Genomic DNA, 26,650 nt, shown 5'->3' on the forward strand with positions numbered 1-26,650 from the left:
TTCAATGCAATCCAACAAAAGCAGTTCCTATTTATATAATTCTTTGATCTGCAAAGCCCCTTATTTATATCTTACATTCTAGATATGTCAAAAATTACCATTCCCATTTTACAGGTTATGACTATTTCAAACAAACCAAAATTCAAATCTATATTTCCTATCCCTGAGTTAAATGCTGTTTCCACTCTATCATGGATGCATTTTTTCCTCTCTAATTTCCATAGTGCTGATTGTTTATATACATTAGATTCTCTACAGTGCTCTTTTATGAATATACATTTAACTTTCCAATAATTCATGAGTTCCAAAGATAATGGTAGTATTTTCTACATCTTTCCTACTCTCTGAGCAGCTAGCATAATGCTGCTGAATCAATGCAATATAAATAGAATTACTGATTAAACTTGAAGAGGGATGAGAGGTAGAGTTAGATGTCTATGCCTGTGGTAAGGGCCTAACAATGAAGCAGTTAATTCTTTGCATGGGCTTCATGTCATTTTTGTCTGGCAGAAAAATTCAGAATGAATGTCTCAAGACCATTAAACAAAAAAAAAGAAGCCAGTATGGTAGAGTGAAGAAGTCATTGCCTTTGAAATCAGATGCTGGTCCTTACTGTCACTAAAGAGTTGTATGAGCAAGTTACTTTATTGCTTGGGGCTCAATTTGCTTTTCTGTAAAATCAGGGGATTGTACTAATGAAGAATACTTTTCACCTCTGTGCTGACGGGCAACAGACTGGGGCTCAGAATGAGACACATATTTTCACATATGGCTAATGGGTGGATCTGTGGGTTTTTTCTTTTTTCTGCTCGACTATTTTAAGAGGGGACTTTTTTTTGGCTGGGGTTGGGGAGGAATAGCAATACAGATACTAAAAAGGAAGAAAATTTTAAAAGTCAACAAATAATTTTTAAAAATTAACAGGAGAAAAAAGGATGTTTAAAAGTAGACTCTGATAAGCAAGTCAATGTATCAATTATCAACATTGTATGTTAAGCTTGAAATACAAAAAAAAAAAAAAAACCCACAAAAACAAAAAAAAACAAAAAAACAAACTGTACATAATGGAAATTGCTGAGTCTTTTCTACTTTCTTCTTCTTTTGAATAAGGAAATATTCATATTTGTTGATAATAGCCAAGTTTATAACAATAAAAAAGAAAATTTAAAGTATAAAATAAACTAAGGGACCTGAAATACAAAAATAACAGAATATGTTATTTAAACTGATAAATGACAACATATATGATGCATTGTTTTAAGATTTATTCCACAAATAAGAAGGGCAACTTTAAAGTGGTGTGAACTGTGAAGGGAAAAAGAGCTCATCTTAAATGCTTTCTTACTCTAAGACAGCCTTGCAAGTAAATAGAGCAGCTTGCCGGTACTACATAATGTTTCCCCAGGAAAATCAATGCTGGTAAAAGAAATTAAATCAATTGTCTTTACTACTCACTGACCCTCTGTAGCTGTTCACTCTGGAAAAGGTTTTCACAGATGAATAGCAGTTTATGAGGTTTGCTTTTTTGCTTTCATTTGCCTTTTTTATATTTAGGAAATATTACAAAGTTTCAAAGTCCTCCTCCCTTTATCAAGTACACAGAAAAACCCAGGCCTCGCTATGCGACCTTCTTTTGATCACAAAGTCTTGGGAAGCTCCCAACAGTAGAGCAACGTGGTCAGAAGATGCATTTAGGTTATAGCTATCAAAAAAGTCATCTTTTCTATGACTAAGAATCCTGATTTTTAAAACCTGGACAGAATACTTTAAAATTAAGCTACTTCAGAAGCATATGTTAGATGCAGATACCATCAGAATGCTACCTACTTAGTTCGTAAGTCTGTGTTAGCATGTCTCTCTCGTAGACAATGTCTACAGGCTGAATAACCTTGGAAATCACCTCATCATCATCATCATCATCTTGATCATGATCATCTTCTACCTTCCGTTTAAATTCTTTCAATAGTTTGAGGCATCGGACCATGACATGTGTTCCTAGAAATACAAGCAAACAACTTTCAATAAAGAAAAATAAATATCAAAACATATGTAACCATAAAGTTGAAAATTCAATATGTCATAAATCTACATTGAATACAAAACAATCTTTCTTTATGTATCTGATGAAGTAAAAGTCATGTCTCTGTTAAAGACGTGACTTCTGGCAAGGCACTACTGATGAGCCTCAGTTTCCCAATCTGTAAGAGAAGACAATTGGCCTAGATATGTATTTCCCAACCTTTTGAAATGTTTTTTTTAAACTTAAAAAAAAAAAAAGACTCTTAAATGAAAGAATTTATAAGAAGGTGAGAAAAAGCTACCAGGAATTAATAAAACTTTTAAATGAAGTTGTTAACAATAGTATCTATACATATCTGAAAAATGTTAATGCATATATATAACAACTTTGATTCAATACATGGAATTATGTTTGCTTATTTAATATATTGAGTCATGTCATCAACTTGGTTAGAAGTAAATAAAGATCAAAATGGTGATCCTCGTGACACAAAATTTGAAGGCCTACACAGATCCCTTTCAGGGATGCCCCTCATTTGGGGATTGGCTGAATAAGTTATGGTATATAGATGTAATGGAATATTATTATTCTATAAGAAATGATGAACAGATTGATTTCAGAAAAGCCTGGAAAGACTTACATAAACTGATGCTAAATGAAGTGAGCAGAACCAGGAAAACATGTATATAGTAACAAGAAGATTATGTGATAATCAACTATGAATAGACAACTCTTATTACCAAAACACTGATCCACAACAATTCCAATTGGGATGGCAAATGTCAATTGTATCCAGAGAAAAAACTATGGAGACTGAGTATGGATTAAAGTATACTATATGGACTAATTTTTTTTGTTTGCTTTTTCTTTTTTGTGGTATTTTTCTTTTGTTTTGATTTTTCTTTCACAATATGACTAACATGGAAATATGTTTAAAATGATTATAACTTATACCAGATTGCTTGCTATCTTGGGGAGGAGGGAGGTAAAAGAGAGGGAGAGAAAAAAATTTGGAACTCAAAATCTTACAAAAATAAATGTTGAAAACTATCTCCATATGTAATTAGAAAAAAAAATACTATTGAAATATTAAAAAAACCTTCTATAAAGAAATAACATACACACACATACATATGCACACACACACACACACACACACACACACACAAAGTGATTTGACCAACTCTTCCTGTATCTCTGTCTAGAACGCTACCCACCATATACCTATGTGCTACCTGATTTCTTTCTTTTTTTTTTACATTTTATTTTATTTTATAATAACTTTATATTGACAGAATCCATGCCAGGGTGATTTTTTTACATTATCCCTTGCACTCTCTTCTGTTCCGATTTTTCCCCTCCCTCCCTCCACCCCCTCCCCTAGATGGCAAGCAGTCCTATATATATTAGATATGTTGCAGTATATCCTAGATACAATATATGTTTGCAGAAACGAACAGTTCTCTTCTTGCACAGGGAGAATTGGATTCAGAAGGTAAAAATAACCCGGGAAGAAAAACAAAAATGCAAATAGTTCACATTCATTTCCCAGTGTTCTTTCTTTGGGTATAGCTGCTTCTGTCCATCATTTATCAATTGAAACTCAGGTCTCTCTGTCAAAGAAATCCACTTCCATCAGAATACATCCTCATACAATATCGTTGTCGAAGTGTATAATGATCTCCTGGTTCTGCTCATTTCACTTAGCATCAGTTCATGTAAGTCTCTCCAAGCCTCTCTGTATTCATCCTGCTGGTCATTTCTTACAGAACAATAACATTCCATAACATTCATGTACCACAATTTACCCAGTCATTCTCCAATTGATGGGCATCCAATTCAATTTCCAGTTTCTAGCCACTACAAAGAGGGCTGCCACAAACATTCTGGCACATATAGGTCCCTTTCCCTTCTTTAGTATCTCTTTAGGATATAAGCCCAGTAGTAGCACTGCTGGATCAAAGGGTATGCACAGTTTGATAACTTTTTGGGCATAATTCCAAATTGCTCTCCAGAATGGTTGGATTACCTGATTTCTTTCAAGTGAGATAGCGATACTAAATTATTTTTCAGGTTCCAATAAGCTCTAACACTTTGTGTCACAAGGTCCCTTCCTAGGTCTTTATCCTATGCTTGAAGGTTTCTTCTTGCTACAATATTAAATGATCTATGAAATCTTCAACACTGACTGCCACTTTCATTTTCTGTTTTGTTAGGGTAGCCAACACTCCTAGGCAATCACAGCAATATCAGGAATCTCATCAAACATAGGATCCCAACATTATAGTTGGAAGTAACTTCAGTAATTATCTAATCCTATCCTCTTATTTTATACAATTATGGAAACTGAGGGTCAAAAAAATACAAATAACTAATCTGAGGTTACAAAGATACTAAAGGCCATTCTTTTGTAGTCCTGGCTCTGTCCCTTTTGGCTGAGTTACTTTCTGACCTTGAAAACAACTCAGTTGTCCTCATCAACTATGTTGTCCTCATCAACTGATTCATGTTAATGTGCTAACAGAGTATAAAACCCAATCTCCTATAAGATTTTCACTTCCTTTCTAGGTAACAAATATTTATTTTGACATTGGTCTTATGCAGACATATTGGATATATGGAGACATAACAGATTTTAGAAGAAGAAAAGGTAGGGATTTACAGGATAATTTAGGATATTTGGGCACTGGGGTTTTGTTACAGTATCCATGTAAGCAAATGTCTATACTGCCTATACATATATAGAATGAAAACACAGGATGACCTATACATTCATTCAAAAACATGTTCTAATTACAATACTCCCCAAAACAAAAGCCTTCTATATTCTGGCTCTCTGATATGCATAGACTCAAATACAAACTCCTTAGTTTGATACTGAAGGCCTTTCATTCTACAACTCCAGTCTATCTTTCCATCCTTACCTTTTATTAGTCTTTTTATAAAGACCCAATGTTTCAGCAAACTATACTATTCTAATCACCATCTATTTCTTGTCTACCCTTTTCTGTTGTTTTGAATGTTCTCTCCCTAGAATTTCTTTTTAATACATTCTGATCTCAAGACTCAGCTCAATTGCTTGTGAAATCTAACTTCACTCCCACAATTCATGGTCTCTCCTACATCAGAATTCATATGGTACTTTGGATACTATATTCATTCCCATTGATATGAGAACTTAAGGGTTCATATGGTACTATAACACTTTCTTATATTCTCATTTTATCTTTCCTTAAACTCCTTGAGAACAGGACTAATACAGAATCGACTTAATAAATACTTGTTGGATTTAACCGATTCATAGTGGAGCATATCTCCTGCTGCATCAATGAAGAACCCTAAAAAAAACAAAAACAAAAAAAACCAAGAGTCTCTGTGGCAGAACGTGATGACCAACAAGAGGCAGAAGCAGCTAATGGATAAAACAAAATAATGAGAAGTCATTAGTTACATACTTCTTAGCTATGTGACCCAGGGCAAATCACTTAACCCCAATTGCTTCAGGGAAAAAAAAAAGAGACAGAGAAATTATTAGTTATAGTGATAACTTTGCTGCACCTTTGATATACATTCTTTACTTCAATTTCCTCAGGTATAAAGATCAATTTTCCTAGCTATATATCTTAGGGCTAACACAACTTCCATTTCACCTAAAGAACAAAGAGTTATTAAGGTCTGAAAACAGCCAATGAAATTATAAATCTAGTTTAAAAAAAAAAGATAATGTTTGAGAAATCTTCTGAGTTTAGTGGAAGAAAGGATTATAAAAATAAAAGGTACTATCCTTTTATTTTATATGGGGGTTGCAATGCAAACCCCAAGACTAATGATGATCCAAAGGAGAGACTCCCAAAGTATCATATGAATTTAGATGAGGAAGAGATAATATTTTGTTGTGGGGATATTATTGACCGTCAAAGGCAAATGGGTTGGGTTTTGACAAATGGATCAGAATATATCACAAGGAAATTATAGGTATAGGGAACAAACAGCACAAGCAGAAATGGGGAGGCTTGTATGAATGATGATAATAAAGAAAACATAGCAACATGGTGAAGGAGGTAGAGGAGTTTGAAGGACCTTAGAGATCATCTTTGGAAAATTCTATCAACTACTCCCCCATGTGTCTATGTGGTATTATTAATAACTCAAACTTAAGAATTCAATAAGTAAAATTATGTCAAAGATAAATACAGAGATAATTCTAATGCACAGTTCATTTAGAATTCTAAGGCTTGCAGAAGGAGACTAAAAGTAAAACTTCTTACTAAAGGTCTAGAGGCAGCTAGGTACTGCACCAGCCCTGAAGCCAGGAGGACCTGAGTTCAAATCTAGCCTTAGACACTTAATATTTCCTAGCTATGTGACTCTGGGCAAGTCAGTTAACCTCAATTGCCTCAGGGAAAAAAAAACAAAAAACCAACACCTAAAATTAAAAAGACCAGGTATTCTGCCTCTAAACCCAATACTCTTGAAAGCATTCTAGTGCAGCTCTAAATTACCTCTATCATTCTATTTTAAGGTAAGAAAACTGATATTCAGAACAACAAAGTGAGTTGCCCAAAGTCACTCACCTAGTATTAGGAATAGAAAATTCTTATTTGCCACCCCCCAACTGTATGTTGATATCTTTTATTCTTACATCATCTTAATTTCTGAACATATCCTTTTTCCTAACCTAAAAAAAAAAAAAAAAAAAAAAAAAAAACCTGATATAGCCATCAAGTCAAGTCTGACAGCATATGCAACATTGTATTTCTGCAAAGAGGAAAGGTTGATACATTTCCTAGACTCTTCTTTAGGGCCAAGCGTCTAATTCATAATTACAAGTATTGAGTTTGGGATCTTTTTGAACCAGAACATCCAAGACCAGAATTCTTTCAATCACAACACATAAGTTTATGAGATGTATCAATCTACACTTATAAAATTCAATAGGTAAAACTATTAGAGAAATATTTTATCATCTTGTTTCATGAAATATTGCTTTTTAATGGTCCTTTAAAGGTCTGACTTGAAAGAAGTCAACAGTAAAAATATACAAAGTCTAATTCAACTACTTTGTTTTCTTCTCAGCTTTCAAATAAAAAATACATTATTGTACTGTTTTATTTCAATATTTTGAAAGGGCCATATTTGAAAGCTGTATCTCAAAATTTTTATTACTTTATCTATGAAGAAATTTCTTAGAATGAACCAAAGTAGATCAGCATATGGTTGAACCCAAGTTTTTTTTTTTTTTTTTGACTTCTCTTATCAATTATACCATGCTACTTCTCAGGCATTTTGATTCTGAAATATTTTCTAGAACCCAGTTGCTGCCCTAGAAACTAGAGATTATTGAGCTCTATATAAAATTTCCTAAGAATTCAGTCTTAGGGGAATCTAAGCAACTTCACAGCACAGAAGAAAAAGAAGTGAATTAGGAATGAGGAGCCTTGGGACTCCATTGCTGGCTCTATTGCCAATTATGTGGTCTCTCTGAACCTCAGGTATTGTTTCATCTGTGAAATAAGATCATCAGCTTAACAACCGTCTAAAGTCCTTTCTACCACAAACATTCTGTGTTTTTAAAATATGGAAACAATACATGCAGAAGGTTGAACACAAAAAAAGTAACTAACTCTTGTGAGTCAAAGTTCTGCTCAAAGGCCACAAATTCCCATGAAGCATTAACATAAATACCCAGCAAACAACAAACACTTAATATATGTTGGTCGAATTGAACTGAGTCCATCATTGCAAGGACTGCTCAATTCTGAGTCTTGCACAATAAGCTTATGAGTGGAAAATTGAATCTTAATATTTGGGGCATTTAAAAAGCCAATAGTTAAAAATTTACAAAGTCCAGCCTAACTATTTTGTTTTCTCATCAGCCTTTAAATAAAAAATATATCTTTTGTCCCATTAGCTATAGTTTTGCTATCACTGAAGTTTTCTGCTGATGGCTGGCTGGCTTATCATGGCAAGAGAGTGACCCTGAATTCCCAAATGCTGTGATGTGGGGAATGAGCTCTGGCAGGTCCCATTAAGCTGTAAAGACTCTGAGGAAAGCCTTGACAAAGCCTGTGCCCTTTATCCTGAGAAAAGCCTGCTACATAAGCAAGGAACAGCTCATCACAAAAAGGTGGATCACCATGTGATAAATCTTTTTTGACCACAGCATGAGTTGAATTATTGATATGTATAGTTTGGGATACATTTCAGCAAAATGGTTGAACATCTTACAGGCTGTGACTGAATTAGGGGAAAGAGGTAGTTGAAAGGCCCTCCACTGCAGAATCCATTTTTAGTTGGATCAAAAGCAGCTGAGGAATGCATACTGCTGGCTTCATGAATCATATGGGACCCATACGTTTGTAAAATTGAAATGCTCCAAAATGCTTGTGAGAGAACAGTGACAAGATTCCCTTGAGGGCTACATGAAATAAGCCTTTTTCTATAGAAAATTCTTCATGTCAGAGGAAGCATTGTGTTGTTTCCCTCAATATATAGCTACAATGTTAAAACATCCCCCACTTTAAAAAGAAAACTTTTGTTCGAGTCTTTTATTAGTAAGAGCCCAAGAAGAATGCTATTATCTAACAGGGATATTTAGTAAGACAGAAATGGACTTAGAAAGGCATGAATTCAGTCCCATACTGTGGAAGGGTTTAGAATGGCACAATGTGAAACAGATGGTAACCTGAACATAGGATAGTGAAAAAAAGACTAGAGTCTAAGGACCTGGGTTATTTGTATTCCTGGCTCTACAACTGAGCACTCTAGCAAATTACTTCACTGCTCTGCTCCTCATTTTCATTTTTTATAAAATGGGGTAAGTATAAGTATTGTTACTTATACTTTTTTCCCACACGACTGTTAGGAAGACACTTTGAAAATTTAAAAGTGTGGCATAAATGGGAGCTAGTTTTCTTATTTGCTTGCTAAAAATCCCAAATCAATACAAAGGTGTTGATAAAAATTTACATTATTATTGTCCTTTGTGCTTTACAAAGCGATTTCCTTCACTACTAAAGTAAGCAGAACAAGGATTATTATTACCCCAGTTTTTGCAGATAAGAAATCTGAAGTTCTGAGGGCTCTGGTGATTTATCTACAGTTTATTCAGCTTCTAAGTATAAAAGTTGGGAATGAACCCTAGGTTTCCTGCCTCCATCTGCTGAAACTCTGGTCACTCTGTGGGTTCATCCTATGGACTGCATCATTGTTGAAGGAAAATACTCTGCTGCTGAAATAGTTTGGAAATTGCTTTTGGGAGAACAGACTGTTTTGATCACTTGAGGTGATGGATTCGACTGTTTTTAACCTGAATGCTATGGTATGAATCTAGTTAAAAGTAAACATCTAGAACATCAATGAAAAAGAAAAAGAATTAAGTTTGTAGTAAAGTAGTCCTGGGTTCCAATCCTGACTAGTATTTACTGTGTGACCACAAGAAATTTAACTATCAATGAGCCTCAGTTTTCTCATCTATCAAATGAAAATAGTAACATTTGTACTATTTAAACATCAGGGTTATTGTAGAAAATGCACTTTGCAAAATTTTATCTATATTCATCTAAGTGTATATAATTCTATTATATATGCTATATTATATATATATGCATATTTAGAGTATTCCCCCCCTCATGTGAGTTATTCTTACTAGGGCAATGACAAGAATGGAACATTCACAAAATCTTATATTGTGGCTTTAGTGGGACATAGAAGCAACCTTGGATTCTTGATATATATATATATATATATGTATACACACATCAGCAAGATCAAAGCTTTGCCAGATCCTACCAAGCTAGAAAAGTGTGAAGTATATTCTTAGCAACAAACTATTTCTGTTTTCTTAGGACTAGTCTAAACTCTGAGATACCACTACACACCTGTCAGATTGGCTAGAGTGACAGGGAAAGATAATGTGGAATGTTGGAGGGGATGTGGGAAAACAGGGACACTGATACATTGTTGGTGGAATTGTGAAGACATCCAGCCATTCTGGAGAGCAATTTGGAACTATGCTCAAAAAGTTATCAAACTGTGCATACCCTTTGATCCAGCAGTGTTTCTACTGGGCTTATACCCCAAAGAGATACTAAAAAAGGGAAAGGAACCTGTATGTGCCAAAATGTTTGTGGCAGCCCTGTTTATAGTGGCTAGAAGCTGGAAAATGAAAGGATGCCCATCAATTGGAGAATGGTTGAGTAAATTGTGGTATATGAACGTTATGGAATATTATTGTTCTGTAAGGAATGACCAGCAGTCCAGAGAGGACTGGCGAGACTTACATGAACTGATGCTAAGTGAAATGAGCAGAACCAGGAGATCATTATATACCTCAACAATGATACTATTTGAGGATGTATTCTGATGGAAGTGGATCTCTTCGATAAAGAGAGCTAATTCAGTTTTAATTGATCAAAGATGGACAGAAGCAGCTACACCCAAAGAAAGAACACTGGGAAATGAATATAAACTGCTTGCATTTTTGTTTTTCTTCCCGGGTTATTTATACCTTCTGAATCCAATTCTCCTTGTGCAACAAGATACTGTTCGGTTCTGCACACATATATTGTATCTAGGATATACTGTAACCTATTCAACATGTAAAGGACTGCTTGCCATCTGGGGAAAGGGGTGGAGAGAGGGAGGGGAAAAATCGGAACAGAAGTGAATGCAAGGGATAATGCTGTAAAAAATTACCCTGACATGGGTTCTATCAATAAAAAGTTATTTAAAAAAAAAAAAAAAAGGACTAGTCTAGATAAGTATGGAAAGGCTCATAAATACTAGGCTGGCCATCTGGTGACGAATTCTTTGGCCATGATAATTCATGAAACAAAGAGAAATGCAAAATAGTACACAATCCTTGGCAGCCACTATTAACTTCTAAAGTGATAATGAAAGAGAAGTGGAAAAGCATATATTTTAAACCATCTAAAAATGTTAATTTAATAGTTGACATTTAAAATAAAAAATCCTTGTCTGACGATTGACAAGTGGACATATTACTAGACAAATGGAATTGTTTTGATCATTATATCTCATGACAAATGAAAACAGAAATCCAAAGAAAGTAATAAGATAAATGAAAAGTTGGTTCACTGGTTGTCCTTGAAGAAACCAAAAATGAAGATGGCAAAGTTATTTTTATTGTATCCAGAGGCAACAACAAATAACATGTTATGAGATCTCTGATTTTCCTGGACTGCAATACTCATGATAAACATCTGCAAAAGTATCACCAATAAAAAATAAAGGGCATCTTCAGACAAACATCTGCTATAGAGAATTTAATAATGTTTTGATAAAACAACATATGTTTTCACACTAAATGATTTAAGAACAAAAATTGGTTTAGGGGATATGGCAAAAATATATGGGTCAGGAGAAGAACTGAGATAGGACAAAGGTTTGGAAACTAAACCAGTAATGCATTCTTATATATCATGAATATTTTCTTTGAGAAGAATTGTGAGGCACTGAATAAGATACAACTACTAGAACTACTCAGATAGCATTCTTGAATCCAGCCTACTGATTTATTTATTAAAATACAGATCAAAATTAATACAAAGATAGAACAAAAGAGAGAAAAAGATATGACATGCAAGTCAACAATTCCAAGTATTTAAATGAGCTGCTGACACTAAAAAATGAGAAATGGATGAAGGAATAAATGGACAATAAAGATTATAAATATTTCCTAAAGAATTTAATTACTAAAAACCAGTTGCTATAATAAGGAATACCAGTGAGTCTATATAAAATCTTAACTAGCAAACATTTGATTTCTTGTGTTGAGTAGAGAAATAAGGCAATTAATAACAACTATATGTAGTTGTTATTATATATATATGTAAAACACATATATATTATATATATAGTGTATAGTATAGGCTATAAAGTTATTTACAAAACTTTACACAGGTAGATGATAGAATATCATAAACAACTATCACTCATAAAACAGCAAGAAACAATAGAGGGGAAAAACCAAAAATAAAATCAAATTTAAAAGAAGGCTTTGTGAGAGACTCAAAATTACCTAAAAAGTATTTAAATATAATACAGGAACAAAGATAACAGACAAAAAATTTTAAAAGTATATAAAAACTTATTAAAAAGACATATCCTATTTCATCTTGAAGTATTTGGATACTGTAATTTTTATTTAGATCTCTTATGAAGCCTTCTATTAAACTTATTTTTCCCTTCTATTGCTTCTCACTGCACATGAACAATGAGCTGGATCCAAAAATGAAGAGCAAAAAAAAATTAATGGGGGATGACCTTTGGGGAATTAAAGTTCTTTTAAATGCTCTGATAATTGTAGAAATATGTATAGAAGAAGCACACAAGTTTAATATATATTAGATTATTTGTCATATAGGGGAGAAGGGGAAAAGGAAGGGGGAAATTTGGACCACAAGGTTTTGCAAGGGTCAATGTTGAAAAATTATCCATGCATAAGTTTTGAAAATAAAAAGCTTTAATTAAAAAAAAATTAATAAAAAGTTGCTCCTTAAAATAAAGGTCTGTTATTTTTTTTAACATCAATATTATTCCAGTGATGTTATATGGCTATAACTCATGGAGTGGCACAATTTTGAATTTAAGAATCAAGAAAAGTACAATGAGGAAGTACATATTAGGTGTAAAGAGGATGTAACACATCCCAAACAAAAAATTAAGTAGAAATAGTATAAAAACTATTTTTAGAAAAATGTAAGACTAGGGAAAAAAAAAGGCAGACCAGATATACAGTTAGAGTACATGATAATTGATCTATATCCAGTTCATTCCACTGGCAACTGTAACAATGTCAAGAGATTTAAAGGGAGGCCCTGAGCAAGCTGGATATAGCCCCATGGCAGATCTGGGGGAAGACATTGACAATAGTCACATAGGATAGGCAGGCATTGATGGATTATGACAAATTATATAACCATTATTGCATCCACAAAAATGAAATTTCTAGTCAGCTGAAGAAGTTCCTAGGGCAGTGAGAGAAAAAGAATGTTCCAGGTTGTGCAGTTGGTTGGTAGCAGAGTGTTAAATTAATTGTCACATACTTAACTTCTGTGTTCAAGAACATCCTAAATGAATATCATTAGTCACAAGGGGAGTGAGCAAAAGTGTGTGACAATATGACTCAGTGTGATCAAATATGTGATTTAATATGACTCAGTGTGATCACATCAAGGCTACTGGAAATTTAACAGACAGCAAACTTTCAAAGTCATGAATAAGTGACAGTATGTCCCCCATTCTGATTATAACCATATTCTAGAGCAAGAATTGAACCTATATTTGAAAACCCCACTTACTGCTGTTATTAGTTCTATAGAACATGATATCAGGGGAAATTAGAGTCATAAGTAGCAGTTAATGTCCTAGGAATCATGTTTAAAATGGCTAACTGTCGGCTAAAGTATAATCCAATGAGAAATTCCAACTTTATGGCCATATCTATATTACCTATGAAGGAGATCAGGGCAACCTTATATAGGCCACGTCAAATATCTTATCCTCTATTGGTACCTCAAAAGGCCATAAATACCATCACAGATCCTCCATGCATTTGCCTGAGCTTGGGCAAATTCCTTTAATTCCACCCAATGCACATTTATTAAGTACCTACTGGGTACAGAGTAATATCCAAGGAACTGGGCAAGATAAAAGTTTTAGATAAGAAAGGGTCCTTGGCCTTATGGAGTGCTTGGTTTAGTAGGAAGATATGATACAAAGTTAGAGAACTAAAATGCAAAAGAATCTTAGTGTATGAAGAAGTGACAAATGCCACACAGGGAAGGGAGTTTTGACTTTCTGTTTCTAGGCCTCAATTTCCTCATTTATAAAATGAAGAGGTTGGACTAAATTCCTTAAGGACTTCTCAGCTAGGATTGTTTTGAGTAGTTTCTAGGTTTGTTCAGCACTTTTTTAAACACAGGTGTGTACTATCAACCCATAAAAATACAAAATTGCAGAATAGACAAATAGCAGTGTAATTTGCATTACAAGGCATTCTTTACTTTTTACAAAAATAACAAACTACATCTTTTCTTGATGCATTCAAAAAAGAATTCAATCTATAAAAATGATTTAAATGCAACTTTTCATGAACACAACTGCTACATAAAGTAGGCACACCTGCAAAAAAACCCTTCTATTTGTTTAATTTTCCTATAATTCTTTATTCCTTGATATCACTCCTGGAAAAGAATGCATCTCAATTGTGCATATAAGGTCAATTGAGATCTTGGGAAAAGTACACTGATAAAATGTATAATTTTTTTTTTTTTGCCTTGTTTTGGGCAGATTCTGATGCTAGAATGACTAGAGGAAAAATTTTAATGTATTAGTTTAACAGGAAAGCTCAAATGAGAGAAATGTATTTCTGGAAAGGGGAATGAAAAAAGGGAATTGTGATAGCCCAAAGCACAATGGATTAAAAACTTCAGGATCAAAGTTTAACATGTGGATAATTATTGAAACTAAGCCCTTACTTTAACTGCTGAACACTGGATGAAAAGTTTATCCTTAGTCCTGACCTCAGAGTGATCAATCACCCTTTTTTAAGGAAAAGAGGACAAAATGGACAGACAGAGTTTACTGCTTTTCTGCAGAATGAGGGTGTAAGCATGCCAAAGAGATGACAAGTTTATCATCATACAGGACACTCACCAATGGACTACATGTATTCTTTATGAACTTGGAACATATTCCCCAAAGAGAAAGGGCATGAATCTAAAATGATCATTACCTTTTTTAGTTTTACAAGGTCCACTGTTGGGATGAATTTCCTGTAAAGGGACTGAGACAACCTTGGCTAAGCCAGCATTCAGCATATATTGATAAAGACGCTTAAATGTTCTTTCACAAAGACCCTGTCAAAATAAAAAATTCAAAAGTCAGCAAGAAGGATCAAGAAGATAATTTGTAATAAACATATAAGCAAAGGTCCAGAATGGAATTAATGTAAGTATAATTCAGGTTATCAGTTTTTGTGCCATCAGGAAGAACTTTGCAAATATAAAAAAGGATCATGAAAACTTTTCGAAGCTATGAGATATGATTATTCAAAAAGAATGACAAATTTTTAGCAGGAATCCAAATTAGCAGCGATTCTTCATCGTAACCTCCATCTAATCATTAAAAGAATTTTTAAAAAAGTACCATACTGAACACTGGAATGGAAAGCATGAGCTGTCAAAAAACACCTGGGGGAGCAGTGAATATAAGAAACAAAGAAATGATAAACAAAATACAAAGAATGAAAAAATAGAAGAGAAACAACAGATCTGGAGAGCAAATGAGAAGAGAAAACATAAGAATTGGACCACCAGAAAGCTATGACCAAAAAAAAAAAACCTTGATACAATGATACAATAATCAAAGAAAATTGTCCTGAAGTGAAAGAACAAAAAACGGAAATAGAAATAGAAAAAAAAAATCCATCAATCACCACATCAAAGAGATCCTAGAAAGAAAATATATAGAAATATCATTGATCTTAGCAAAGAAAAAAATTTTTACAATCAACAACAATAATAAAAACAAAACAAAACCAGACACACACACACACACACACACACACACACACACACCCCAATTCAAATATGCTGGAGCTACAATAAGAATTGCACAAGATTTATCAGCAGCTACAATAAAAGACCAGAGGTCCTGGAATACTATATAGCAACAATCAAAATAACCAGCAGCCAAAAGTATTACATCCAGCAAAATTAATTATAATATTGAGTAAAAAATGACATTTAAGGAGTTGTCAGATTTTCAGGATTTTTTCTGAAACAAATCTGAACTCAATAGAAAATTTAATATACGAGCTCACATTTCAAGGGACTTAAAAAGGACAGGCTGTTTATGTTTTATACATGGAAATGAAAGACTGATACTAGTAAATGGGTAGTGCAAAAGAAAGACTAAAGTGGAGCTGAACATGATGTGACTCTAAATAGCAAAACTATGTAGGAAAAGGTAAAAATAGTACTTATGTTACACAAATGAGGTGCAATAACAAGAATCAACCAAGAGAAATTAAATACAGGAAGAGGGCTGGTATTCTGAAAATCTACTCACATTGGAAATGGGTTAAAAGGGGAACAATAAATATAAGAAGGATATAGTACCCTTCAAAATCTATCAAAAAATAAGGGAGAAGGGAATAGAATAAGGTAGGATATAGAAGGGTATGTATATCACCAGGAGTGAGATAAGGTATGCAGATTAATGGGAAAGGAAAAAAGAAGGAAGGAAAAAGGGACAACAGGATAAGATGAGGAACAGAAGGATGCTTAGGATAAGATGGAGAACAGAAGGGTGTTTAGATTAATGGGTGTAGGATAAGATGTGTAGATCAATAGGAATGGGATAAAGAAGAAGGAAAAAAGAAGGGAAAAAAAGAATGAAAGGGAGGAAATTATTAGGTGAGAGAGGGTTAAGTAATAGCCAGGTAGAACTAAAGTAGAAGAGTTAGCAGTGATAGGAAATAATAGATATACACAAACATATAACTATGACTAGGAGAATGATTTATTAGGAAAAAAAGCAAGGGTAGTAATCATTGATCTTAGACAAAAATGTAAAAAAAATTCAATCAAGAGAGAAATCTATATTATGTCAGCCATATTAATATTATTTTAGATACATGTATACATATGTGTATATGCGCACATACATGTATGTGTGTATATATGTGTGTGTGTAGGTATATATGTAAGGGTGTGTCTGTGTATATGTAAATATATCTGTGCTTCATTGCATCCGTTTGAGGGAAGTAAGAAGGAAAAAGAAGGGGAGGAAGAATAAAGTAAAAAGTATACAATAGAGATCAAAAGAAAACCTATAAGGAAGCAAAGAAAAGATGGACAGTTATGAATACAAAGTCTTCTATTATTACATATGCTTTTTTGAAATGGAAATTTATTATTACATACTTTGAATTCTCTTCAATGTTCTGCTGAGAACATGACAACTTTTTGTTTCTTTTTGTTTTTTTTATTTTGCATTTAAGTTTTAAATACATTTTTTTTTAATTGTGGATTTTAAAAAACCAATTCTGTAATTTCATTGATGTAGGGAGCTTCCAAATTCTAACAATATTAACAAAATCTAATAAACTGCTTTGTAACTTAAAATGTATGAGCATTGTTTAGGGCCTCAAGAGGCCAAGTTAGAAGCCAGGATACACCATGAGGCAGAGGAGGAATCTGATCCTTCTGCCTCTAATGCCAGCTTTCCCTCTATTCTGCTCTATGAATTCTCTAATCAACAATAATCATTTATTAAAATACACAAAATATTGGATCACCTGACTATAAATAATTCTATGTAGCTGCTTCATGTCAGGTCCAGTGATTATGTCTACCAGGGCTGTTGCAGAATGGAGGCTAAGAGGCTGACCAGAATTCCAGAAGCTATGAGATTTGGGAGGCATCTTCAAGAAAATCTAGTCCAGTCCTCTTTTTTGACAAAGAAACTAAGACCTAGAGAGATAAGAAAGTCAGTGGCAGGGCTGGGACCAAAGTACAGGCTTACTTCTAAGATCAGTGCTCTTTCTCTTGTGCTACACTAATTAGATGACCACTAAAATAATTTTCAAGTCTCAAATTTGGTGGTTCTAAAATTTAAAAATGGCAAAAATATGGTTGTTGATATAAAATTGAGAGACCAGGCTGTGTAGTGGAAAGAATGAATGATTTGGAGACAGGAACACTTTAGTAAATGTCTCATCACCAACACTTACCAGCCCTTTACCTGATCAAGCTTTGTGCTGTTATACACATGGTAGGAATAATACCAATCCTCCCACCAAGAAAATTAAAAAGTGCTTCTTGTATAGGGAACTACCTAGGCAAGTAGAAGTCTATGCGAAATATGGTGACTATTTGGTTTTTGAGTTTCTGAGGCCTAGTATAAGTTTATTTTAGTGAAGTATAGAAGTTTTAAGATTACATACTACACATTAAGTATGGAACAAAAGAAGGCAGTATCTATTATGTAATGCTAGTTAAGCTGTGCTGGTCTATCTGTTTAAAAAATAATGGGGATGAGTTTGGAGAAGAGAAAGGAAAACACTTGCAAAGTTGCTGCTGCACATGTTGAGAGAGCCTGACACCCTCTTATGTTGGCTGGCTTTCTACCTCTGGGAATGGTGAACATGTGGCTAGAGCAATAACGATGATGGTGCACATATGGTCCAACAAACCCATCAGTGGTTTGTAGACTGTGCATCTTTGCTAATCTATGTATCTGTAAGAAAAGCCCTTAGACATAAATTAAACCCCCATCAACAGCACGATGTAGCTAGTGTATCAGGCACTGTAGCAAAGGAATGAAATAACAGTTCCTGACTTTGAGAAAGCTACAATGAGAAGTGAAGCAATAAATTGGAAAAACCTTCCTTTCCTAATTTGCCAGGCTGTTTCTCAAACTCAAGCCACTTTGAACTACATGACAGTAGCAAAAGAACCAGAACTGGAAGGCCCCTAGAGATCACCTTGTGTCTAACTTTTATGAATGAGCAAAGTGAGACCCAGAAAGTGACTGGAGATCTGAGGCAGGATCCTCCTGAATCAGCTGAGTGTTCTATCCATCCAAAGAAGAGAATATTTTACCTTAAGAAGTGAGATACCTGCTGCCCAATCTAATTTTTCATCATTTCCTAATTTTCAGTGTTGTAAAGCAGATAACTGTGTTGCAAAAGGAGGGCAAGTGGGTCTTTCTTATTCACAGGAACGCAACTCAGAGCTGACAAACTTAGGCAATCTTCAGAGGTTGTGAAGTCCAACTCTTACATTTAACAAATGAGAAAACAGATCCAGAGAAAAATGATTTACCCATAGGAACTGGGCAGTACATTAGAGTTAGAGAGCTGGGCCCAGAGTAAAAAGATCTGAATTCAAATTTAGCCTCAGATACTTAGTAATTGTGTTCCTCACAGCAACTCATTTTGCCTCTGTCTGCCTCAGCTTCTTCAACTATAAAATGGGGCAGATAATGATAGCACACACCTCCCAGAATTGTTGTAGGAATCAAACTGTATAAAGGTGTAAAGCACTGTGCCTGGCACAGAGCAGGGCACTTAATAAACACTCATTTCCTTCTTTCTTCCTTTTCATAGCCTCAAAGCTAGTAAGGGACAAATGACAAAATTGAACTAAATTCAAATAGTGTTTTTTCCTCTTTCAGATTTCTATTTGTGCCTTTAATATCATATAGCTAAAGGTTCAGGGATTTAGCACCAGGAAGTTGGACTAGATGAGATTTTTAAGAGAAATTCCTTCATTCCAGTAAATAAACTATAGGATGATTCAGTTGATGTAGCTCAATAAGAATACAGACCATTATATATGACAAAGATAGTTATACATTTAAAAACAAAGCTCTTTCATTTTTCTAATACTGTCTGCTTTTAAAAATATTTTTCTCTAACTTTTCTAAAAATAAAGTTTAAAATGTGATTTTCAGCAGTGTAATGGAAAGAACATTAGATTTTGAGTGAGATGATCTGAGTTTAGATTCTGGATTCAAATGTGACTTTTAGCAAATTAGCTTACAGCTTTACATTCCTTGGTTACATTCCTCACTAGTAAAATGACATGGCTGCATTAGATAATCTTCTAAGGTTTTGTTTAGGCCTTAAACTATAATCGTAAAAACACTGAAGGCCTTGATTGCTTTCTCTTTCCAATACAATATCTCTTTTATCCAAAATTGATGATACAGAAATAACTGAAAATCATATTGGGTAAGAGGTAGTTTCCTTTTTTCCCTACTTCAGTGGAAAGAGCACTTGATTTACAAAAAGGAAAAATTTAGATTAACATTCTTCCATGAATATGTACTAATTGTGTGAACGGGGCAAATCATTTAATCTATGAGCCTTAATGTCCTTATTTGTAAAAGGAGATAATTCTATCTATAGTACCTAATAGGGATGCTACCATTGAAATCACAAGAGAATTGTGGCAGAAAAAAAAAAAAAAAAACTTTGTAAAGCCTTAACATGCTATTTAGATGTCAGTTATCATTCTCTAGTTTTGCTTTGCTGGAATTTATGGGGATAAGAATATACATTTCTATACAAATATTATTTGTGCTTTATATATGAAGTAACTTGCTTATGGTCATAGCTAGAAAGTGTCAAAGTTGGGATTAAAAGTCAGGTTAGTCCCCAACTCTTAGGTTAGGATTAGAAGTCTGGTCGGTCCCCAACTCTTAGGTTAGTTCTATTTTATCCCATAATACTGCCTAGCAGAAAAATCAAAATGGTGACCATTTTCCCACTCTTCCTTCACTTTTTACTTCCCTCTCCAGGCCTGCTAGTGCTACAAGCTCTTGTGAAAGACTATTATCAATAAAATAGAAAGATAGAATGTAAAAGCTAGCTTGGACTTTATATGCTATGTCCATGTGGTCTTTCTGAATATAACTTGTAACAAAATCCAACAAAAAACTTAAGTCTGCTCAAGAATGTACAGAATCTAAGCAAAGTTCAAAGGAAGGACAAAGTACTTTTTCATTTCTGTTGCAAAGAGAAGAAAAAGCAAAAGCTGAAATCTAGGGCTGTTCAAGCCTATAATATGGTCTTTAGGTTTCAATTTGTGATTCATTTACTATGTGCTCAGAGAGACAGAGTCTCCAAACCTAAACTCCTTACACAATAATTATGTGCATATTAAATTCAGCACAGCAAAAGCACTGGAAAACCACTGAGTGTCTCACCAGTTCCTCCCTCAGGCATCCTAATGTCTCCATCTGGTTAGTTCGAATGCTCAGCATTGCAGAAAGCTTCTCCATAAGGATGTCATATTTACTCCTCCTATGATAAAAGCAGATAATTTGCCGTTTTCAGTTCCATTGTCACAAGCCATCTGTATTTTTAAAGATTGCTGTTCAAGAACTATATATGTAAACATACATATATAGAGAGTCTTATGATCTTAGGTTATTATTGCTGAAAGGAACCTTAGTGATCACTTGGTTTGAAATCAGATCCAGAGGATAAAAATAGTTTTCAAGGTCATAAAAGGTCAGTGACAGAAGCAGAGCTTAAAGAAACATAAAGGGGTATAACTCTTTAAGAATATGCACATTTGTGTATGCCTAGTTTTATGCCTAAAAGCACTGGCATCTCTGATTTAAGTAACTTTGGATCTAGTAATGAAAAGATGGCAAGCTAAGAATATCAATTCTCACATCCTGGAGCTCTTAGCCTATAAGATCTGAAGGAATTGCAATAATCCTTTCTTATGTCCTAATAAAGCTACCATGCAGGTGACTTAAGAAATATTAACTTATAATGACAGAGATGACTATCAAATTCTTTGCAATATGATAGAGAATTATGTGGAAAACAGTTTTTTTTTTTTTTTTAAAGACAAAAAAAAAAAAAAAAAAAAAAAAAAACATAGAACAGAGCATATGTGAGAAGAACTGACTTCTACTCTATTAGCTCTTCTCCTGGGCTGTTGCCATACTCCTTCTTTTCGACTATGTTAAGCAAAATATATCTAACATAAAGGAAAGTGTTATAATTATTTTCAAAGGAGAATAAATACTATAAGATGTTCCTAAACATCTTATGTTTAAAGAAATGTGGGCTTGTCTGAAAAAGGATAAAACTTTTTAAAATTCCAATTTCATTTTAGTTAGGATTGATATGTTACAATGTACAACTCTAGTTAATGCTGAATTCTCTTATTCATGTACAGAAAGGGGAGCATACATAAAGTACATGAGCTAAAGACCCACTTTCAGCTTCCATTTTTGATGTTCTAAGTACTTGCAGTCCTATGAAGGAACATAAATCATCCTTAGCACCAGCTGTGAGTCTAGTAATAAGAATTTGACAGCTGCTTGATATATGAAAACATGCTAATCAAATATGCAGATGACACAAAACTAGTAGTAATATCTATTATGTTGGATGACTGGAATCAAGATTCAAAAAGATCTCAAAACATTAAGAGAACTGAAGTGAATAAAATGAAACTTAATAGGGATAAAGTTCTACACTTCAAAAAACCAATCATAGTTATAATATTAGAAGTCTTAAATAGTAGTTTGTATGAAGATGTTAGGGATTAAGGTTGAAATGAAAGAATAATTTCTTATTGATGGTGAACTTCTCTAAATGTTTTTATTAGCAGATAGTTTCCTATTCATTCTATCAAGCCTCAGAACACCAAAAAGCCATTGTAGACAAGTAAAAAGGTTGGTTTACCAGAACCTCAAACACTGTAAAAATAATGTAAACAACAAAAAAAAAGGATTAAAAAAAAGCATATTTCCCATCAAGTTAGTCTATGTGTGTATTATAAAAAAGTACTATAATGGCTATTGAGCTGGCCAGTACTTATAGGAACAGAAGATAATCTTGGTGATATATGGTGCCCTGAACAGTGTTTTTGATATTTTCAAACAGCTTATCATTGTCCAAGGTGGAATTTTTTTTATTTCTTTTATGAATGAGCCTCCTTAACTCTTCCAGGTTGGACTTGCCCTGATCTTTTTATAGAGCCCACCACTCCCATTTGCTGATCAGCAAGGAAGATTTGATCTGCTCCATTTCTGAACTGGCAACTTCTCAGTAGGCAATCTGATGACTCCTGGGGAATCCAATTGGTGCTGATTTTCACATATTCACCCCATTGGTCCCAAGCCCTATTTCAATTGAGACCTCCTGAACACTTAAGATTCACCAGCCTCTCAATGGAGAACAAAAAGGCACCTTCCTGGGGCAAGTCCATATCTTTTGCACTGTTATTCTTCCAGAATTGTTGTGGCAGTTCAAATTTCATGGACAACCACAAATAGAAAAATTAAAATGAAAAGAAGCAAAGTCCAAAGGCAATGAAAAGAAAAATGGAGGACTCAAAAAGGCTCATAAAAATATCACATTATTGATAATAACATGTGCAAACTACCATAAATGAGATTACTAAGGATATATATGCCAAGAAGACAAATTAGTAACAAAACAAAAAAGAGATAAGTTAAGCTAAAAGAATAAGAGGAAGGCCTGAAGGGCACCAGGAAGATCCTCTCTGGAGGTTTTGTAAGAAAACATAGACAAGAATAACAAGAAAAGAAGGTAGGTTTCTGTACTTTCATGAGAACAATTAGTGATGGTAGAAATATCACCTATCAAGTAATTGATCTTTCAATAAAAAAAGGAAAAATGTTGACTACAATATGAGCATGAAGCAAGTGTCAATAAACCTGCTCCCAAAGCTAATTTTTTAGGAATCATTAATAAAAATATCCTTCATGAGTTGTGAACTGATCCAACAGTTCTGAAGAATAATTTGGAATTATGCTCAAAGGGCTATAAAACTTACATATTCTCTGATCCAGCAATATCATTACTAGGTCTGCCTCCCAAAGAGATAAAAAAAAGAGAAAGGACCCATATATATATATATATATATAAATATTGATAGCACTTCTTTTTGCAGTAGCAAAGAAGTAGAAATTGAGTGAGTACCTCAATTGGGGAATGATATATAAGTGTAATGGAATACTACTTATATTATAAGAAATGATGTGCAGATTGCTCCGAGAAAAACCTGGAAAAACTTACATGAAATGATGCAAAGTGAAATGAGAAGAATCAAGAGAACAGTGTTAAATAGTAACAGGAACATTGTGTGATGATCAACTATGATAGATTCAGCTCTTCTCAGCAATTCAATGCTGCAAGACAATTCCAAAGGACTTGTGATGGAAACTGCTCTCAATATCCAGAGAAAGAACTATGGAGTCTGATAGAAACATTTAACTTTTTTTTCCTTTTTTCTGTTTTTGTTGTTGTTGTTGTTATTGTTGTGAGTCTTCTTTCACAACATGACTAATGTTGAAATATGTTTTATCTGACTGTACATGTATAAAATATATCAGATGCTTGATGTCTTGGGGAGGAGGGTAAAAAATTTGGAGCTCAAAATCTTACCAAGATGAATAATGAAAATTATTTTTACATGTTAAAATTCTCCACAGACTACTCCTCCCCTTTCCCATTCCCATCCCATATTCCTTTGAAGAACAGGGAGTTCTATGGTTAAGAAACATTACATATATTTTTTGATTTTTTCAAAGCATTGATTAATTTTGTTGATTTCATCTTCTCTTCTTTTTCTTAAAAACTGCACTTTGATTTTCAGAATTCTGATAGAACGTAAGGTCCTTGAAAATAGGGATTCACTACACCCAAAGGAACTGATTATATCTGAATACAGATTCTGAATACAGAATACATTCTCTTTTATTTTACTTAATTTTTCTCAAGAGGGAGGGAAGGATGTATGTTTTCTTTCACAATATGACTTTTATGGAAATGTTTTGCATAATTTCACCTGTGCCTTGTTAATGGGAAATGGGGAAGAGGGAGGGAAAAAAATCTAGAACTCAAAAGTTTTAAAAACTAATGTAAAAAGTTGTTTTATATGTAACCAAGGAAAATAAAAATATTAAATAAAAAAAAGGGGAGAACTTAAAAAAAAATTAGGAATCCAATTTTTTTTTTTGCTCTTTGTATCCTAAATGCCTAGTTTAAAATCTGACACCTACTAGGATGTTAATGCTAATTCACCAATTGGTTGGATTGAAAAGATGGTGGTTGTCCAACAGAATTAGCAAAATTTGGAAGAGAGGCCTTTTAGGGAGCTGGAGGAAAGTAATGAGCTATAGACACAACAAGCTTGAAATGCCTTCAGGATATTTAGTTTGAACTACCCATTAGGCAACTGGTAACAGAAGAAAGACTTAAGTCCAATTAGTAATATAAGTCAGGGAGTCATCTGAATAGAGATGGTAATTAACCCTTTTGAGTTGATGAAGTACCAAGAAAGAGTGTATACAGGAAGAAAAGGAGAACCAAAACAGAGAATTGGCAACATCCACATTTTTGGATAGCAATACAGCAAAAGAAAATGGTAAATATCAATAAAACAAGAGAAATGAGATTTGGGTATTATCATAAAAACAAAAATAAATAAATAAAAAACAAAGGAGGAAGTATCCACCAGGAGGAAGAGACATTTAATGTCAAATACTGCAGAGAGATCAAGCAGAATAGATAATGAAAAAAGGCTACCAAATTTGCCAATTAAAAGATCAGTGCTATCTCTGGAAAAGGCAGTTTCAATTGAAGTCTTAAGTCAGATTGCAAAGAGTTAAGAAATTAATAGATTAGTAGTAGTGGCAATGAGAATAAGCAACTTTTTCTAAGAATTTGTCTGTGAAAGGGAAAAGGAGTATATGATACCTTAAGAGTAAAATAGGGTCAATTATTTTTGTTTCTGTTTAAAGATGGGGAAAATCTAGGCATGTTTATAAGGAAGAAGAAAGAAGTTGGTAGAAAGAGAGAGATTAAAGGTAGGAAACAAGATTGTAAAGGTATTCTACTAAATATGGGAGAAGATGGCATAAAGGACACATGTAGAGGCACTGACTTTAGAGAAAAGGAACAACTTGTCATCAGAATTAGAAATACAGGTGGAGTCATTGGGGGATGATGTGAAGAGGAGAGAAGAGGTAAGAGGAGAAACTCATTTTGAATGTTTCTTTGTGAAAATGTTCATTCAAATAGAGGCTAGCTAACTGTTCATGAAAATTATTGAAGAAGGACTGGGATAAGGAGTTACACTAAATAATTTCTAAGATTCCTTCCAAGATTCTAAATCTACAAATATTAAATATGATCAACAGGCTGAAGTATCAAGTCAAGAACTATTAGTTTTCTACACATACCAAATTCATTCATTGTAATACAATTGTAAAACTCAGAACCTGGTTTATGGTTTTTAAAGGTTCGGTTCACATGGCTGCACCCCAACATTCTACTGAGCAAATACACATACTGTACCTGTCAACATGAAAACGATTCAGGAGCAGGAGAATTGAGTGTTGCTGGGCTCCAGTTGGTAATCGAATAACATGAGACTGCATTGTAATGAGACCATTTCTGTTCAATATTTTTCTGTGGTAGTGCAGTTTCCCTGCATCAACCCTTGAAGAAAATGGGGAAATAATGTTATAATTAAATTAAATAAACATTTATATAAATTAAATCTACATTCATGTACAGTACTGGGTTAGATTATGAGAAAGATACAAAGACAGTCTCCCTAACATTCAAGATATAACAGTCTAGATACTAATAAGTAACTATTATATAAAAATCAAACTAGATAGCAAAATTAATACATCTAAGATAAGGAGTGTGGGAAAATAGTAAAAAAAAAAAATTTGCATCAAATTTCTTTGAGAAACATTTGGCATCCAAATTAAGTAAGCAATTACATAAGTGGATAAATATATGTGTGTGCCTATATAATAAATTATCAATAACAATATGAAAGTGCTTCAAATCACTAATAATAAATAAAATACAAATGAAAACAACCTTGAAATTTTATCTTATATCCTGAAAGGTGTCAAAGATGACAAAAGATGAGAATAGTCTATGTCGGAGGGATTGTGGCTAGATAGGTATATTATTGTCTTGTTGGTAAATCTGTGAATTAGTTACAACCATTTTGGAAATCAATTTGAAATAAAGTAAAGTGTCATATTCATATGATTTGATCCAGACATTCCACTACTAGA

At 33.7% G+C, this 26,650-nt stretch overlaps 1 protein-coding gene across 1 annotated transcript in view; it reads right to left on the reverse strand.

The window, feature by feature from the left end:
* The window catches only part of GTF3C1 (general transcription factor IIIC subunit 1), a 135,650-nt gene that overhangs the window by 77,034 nt on the left and 31,966 nt on the right, over positions 1 to 26,650 (reverse strand). The window contains exons 4-7 of the mRNA XM_051988276.1: positions 25,908 to 26,051; positions 20,765 to 20,861; positions 14,781 to 14,904; positions 1,828 to 1,995 (exon numbers count right to left, since the gene is read on the reverse strand). Coding sequence (XP_051844236.1) covers positions 1,828 to 1,995; positions 14,781 to 14,904; positions 20,765 to 20,861; positions 25,908 to 26,051 — 533 coding nt within the window. The remainder of the gene's footprint in view (positions 1 to 1,827; positions 1,996 to 14,780; positions 14,905 to 20,764; positions 20,862 to 25,907; positions 26,052 to 26,650) is intronic.

Source organism: Antechinus flavipes, chromosome 1 (assembly GCF_016432865.1).
Source record: "Antechinus flavipes isolate AdamAnt ecotype Samford, QLD, Australia chromosome 1, AdamAnt_v2, whole genome shotgun sequence".
In the NCBI taxonomy this organism is placed as follows: Eukaryota; Metazoa; Chordata; class Mammalia; order Dasyuromorphia; family Dasyuridae; genus Antechinus; species Antechinus flavipes.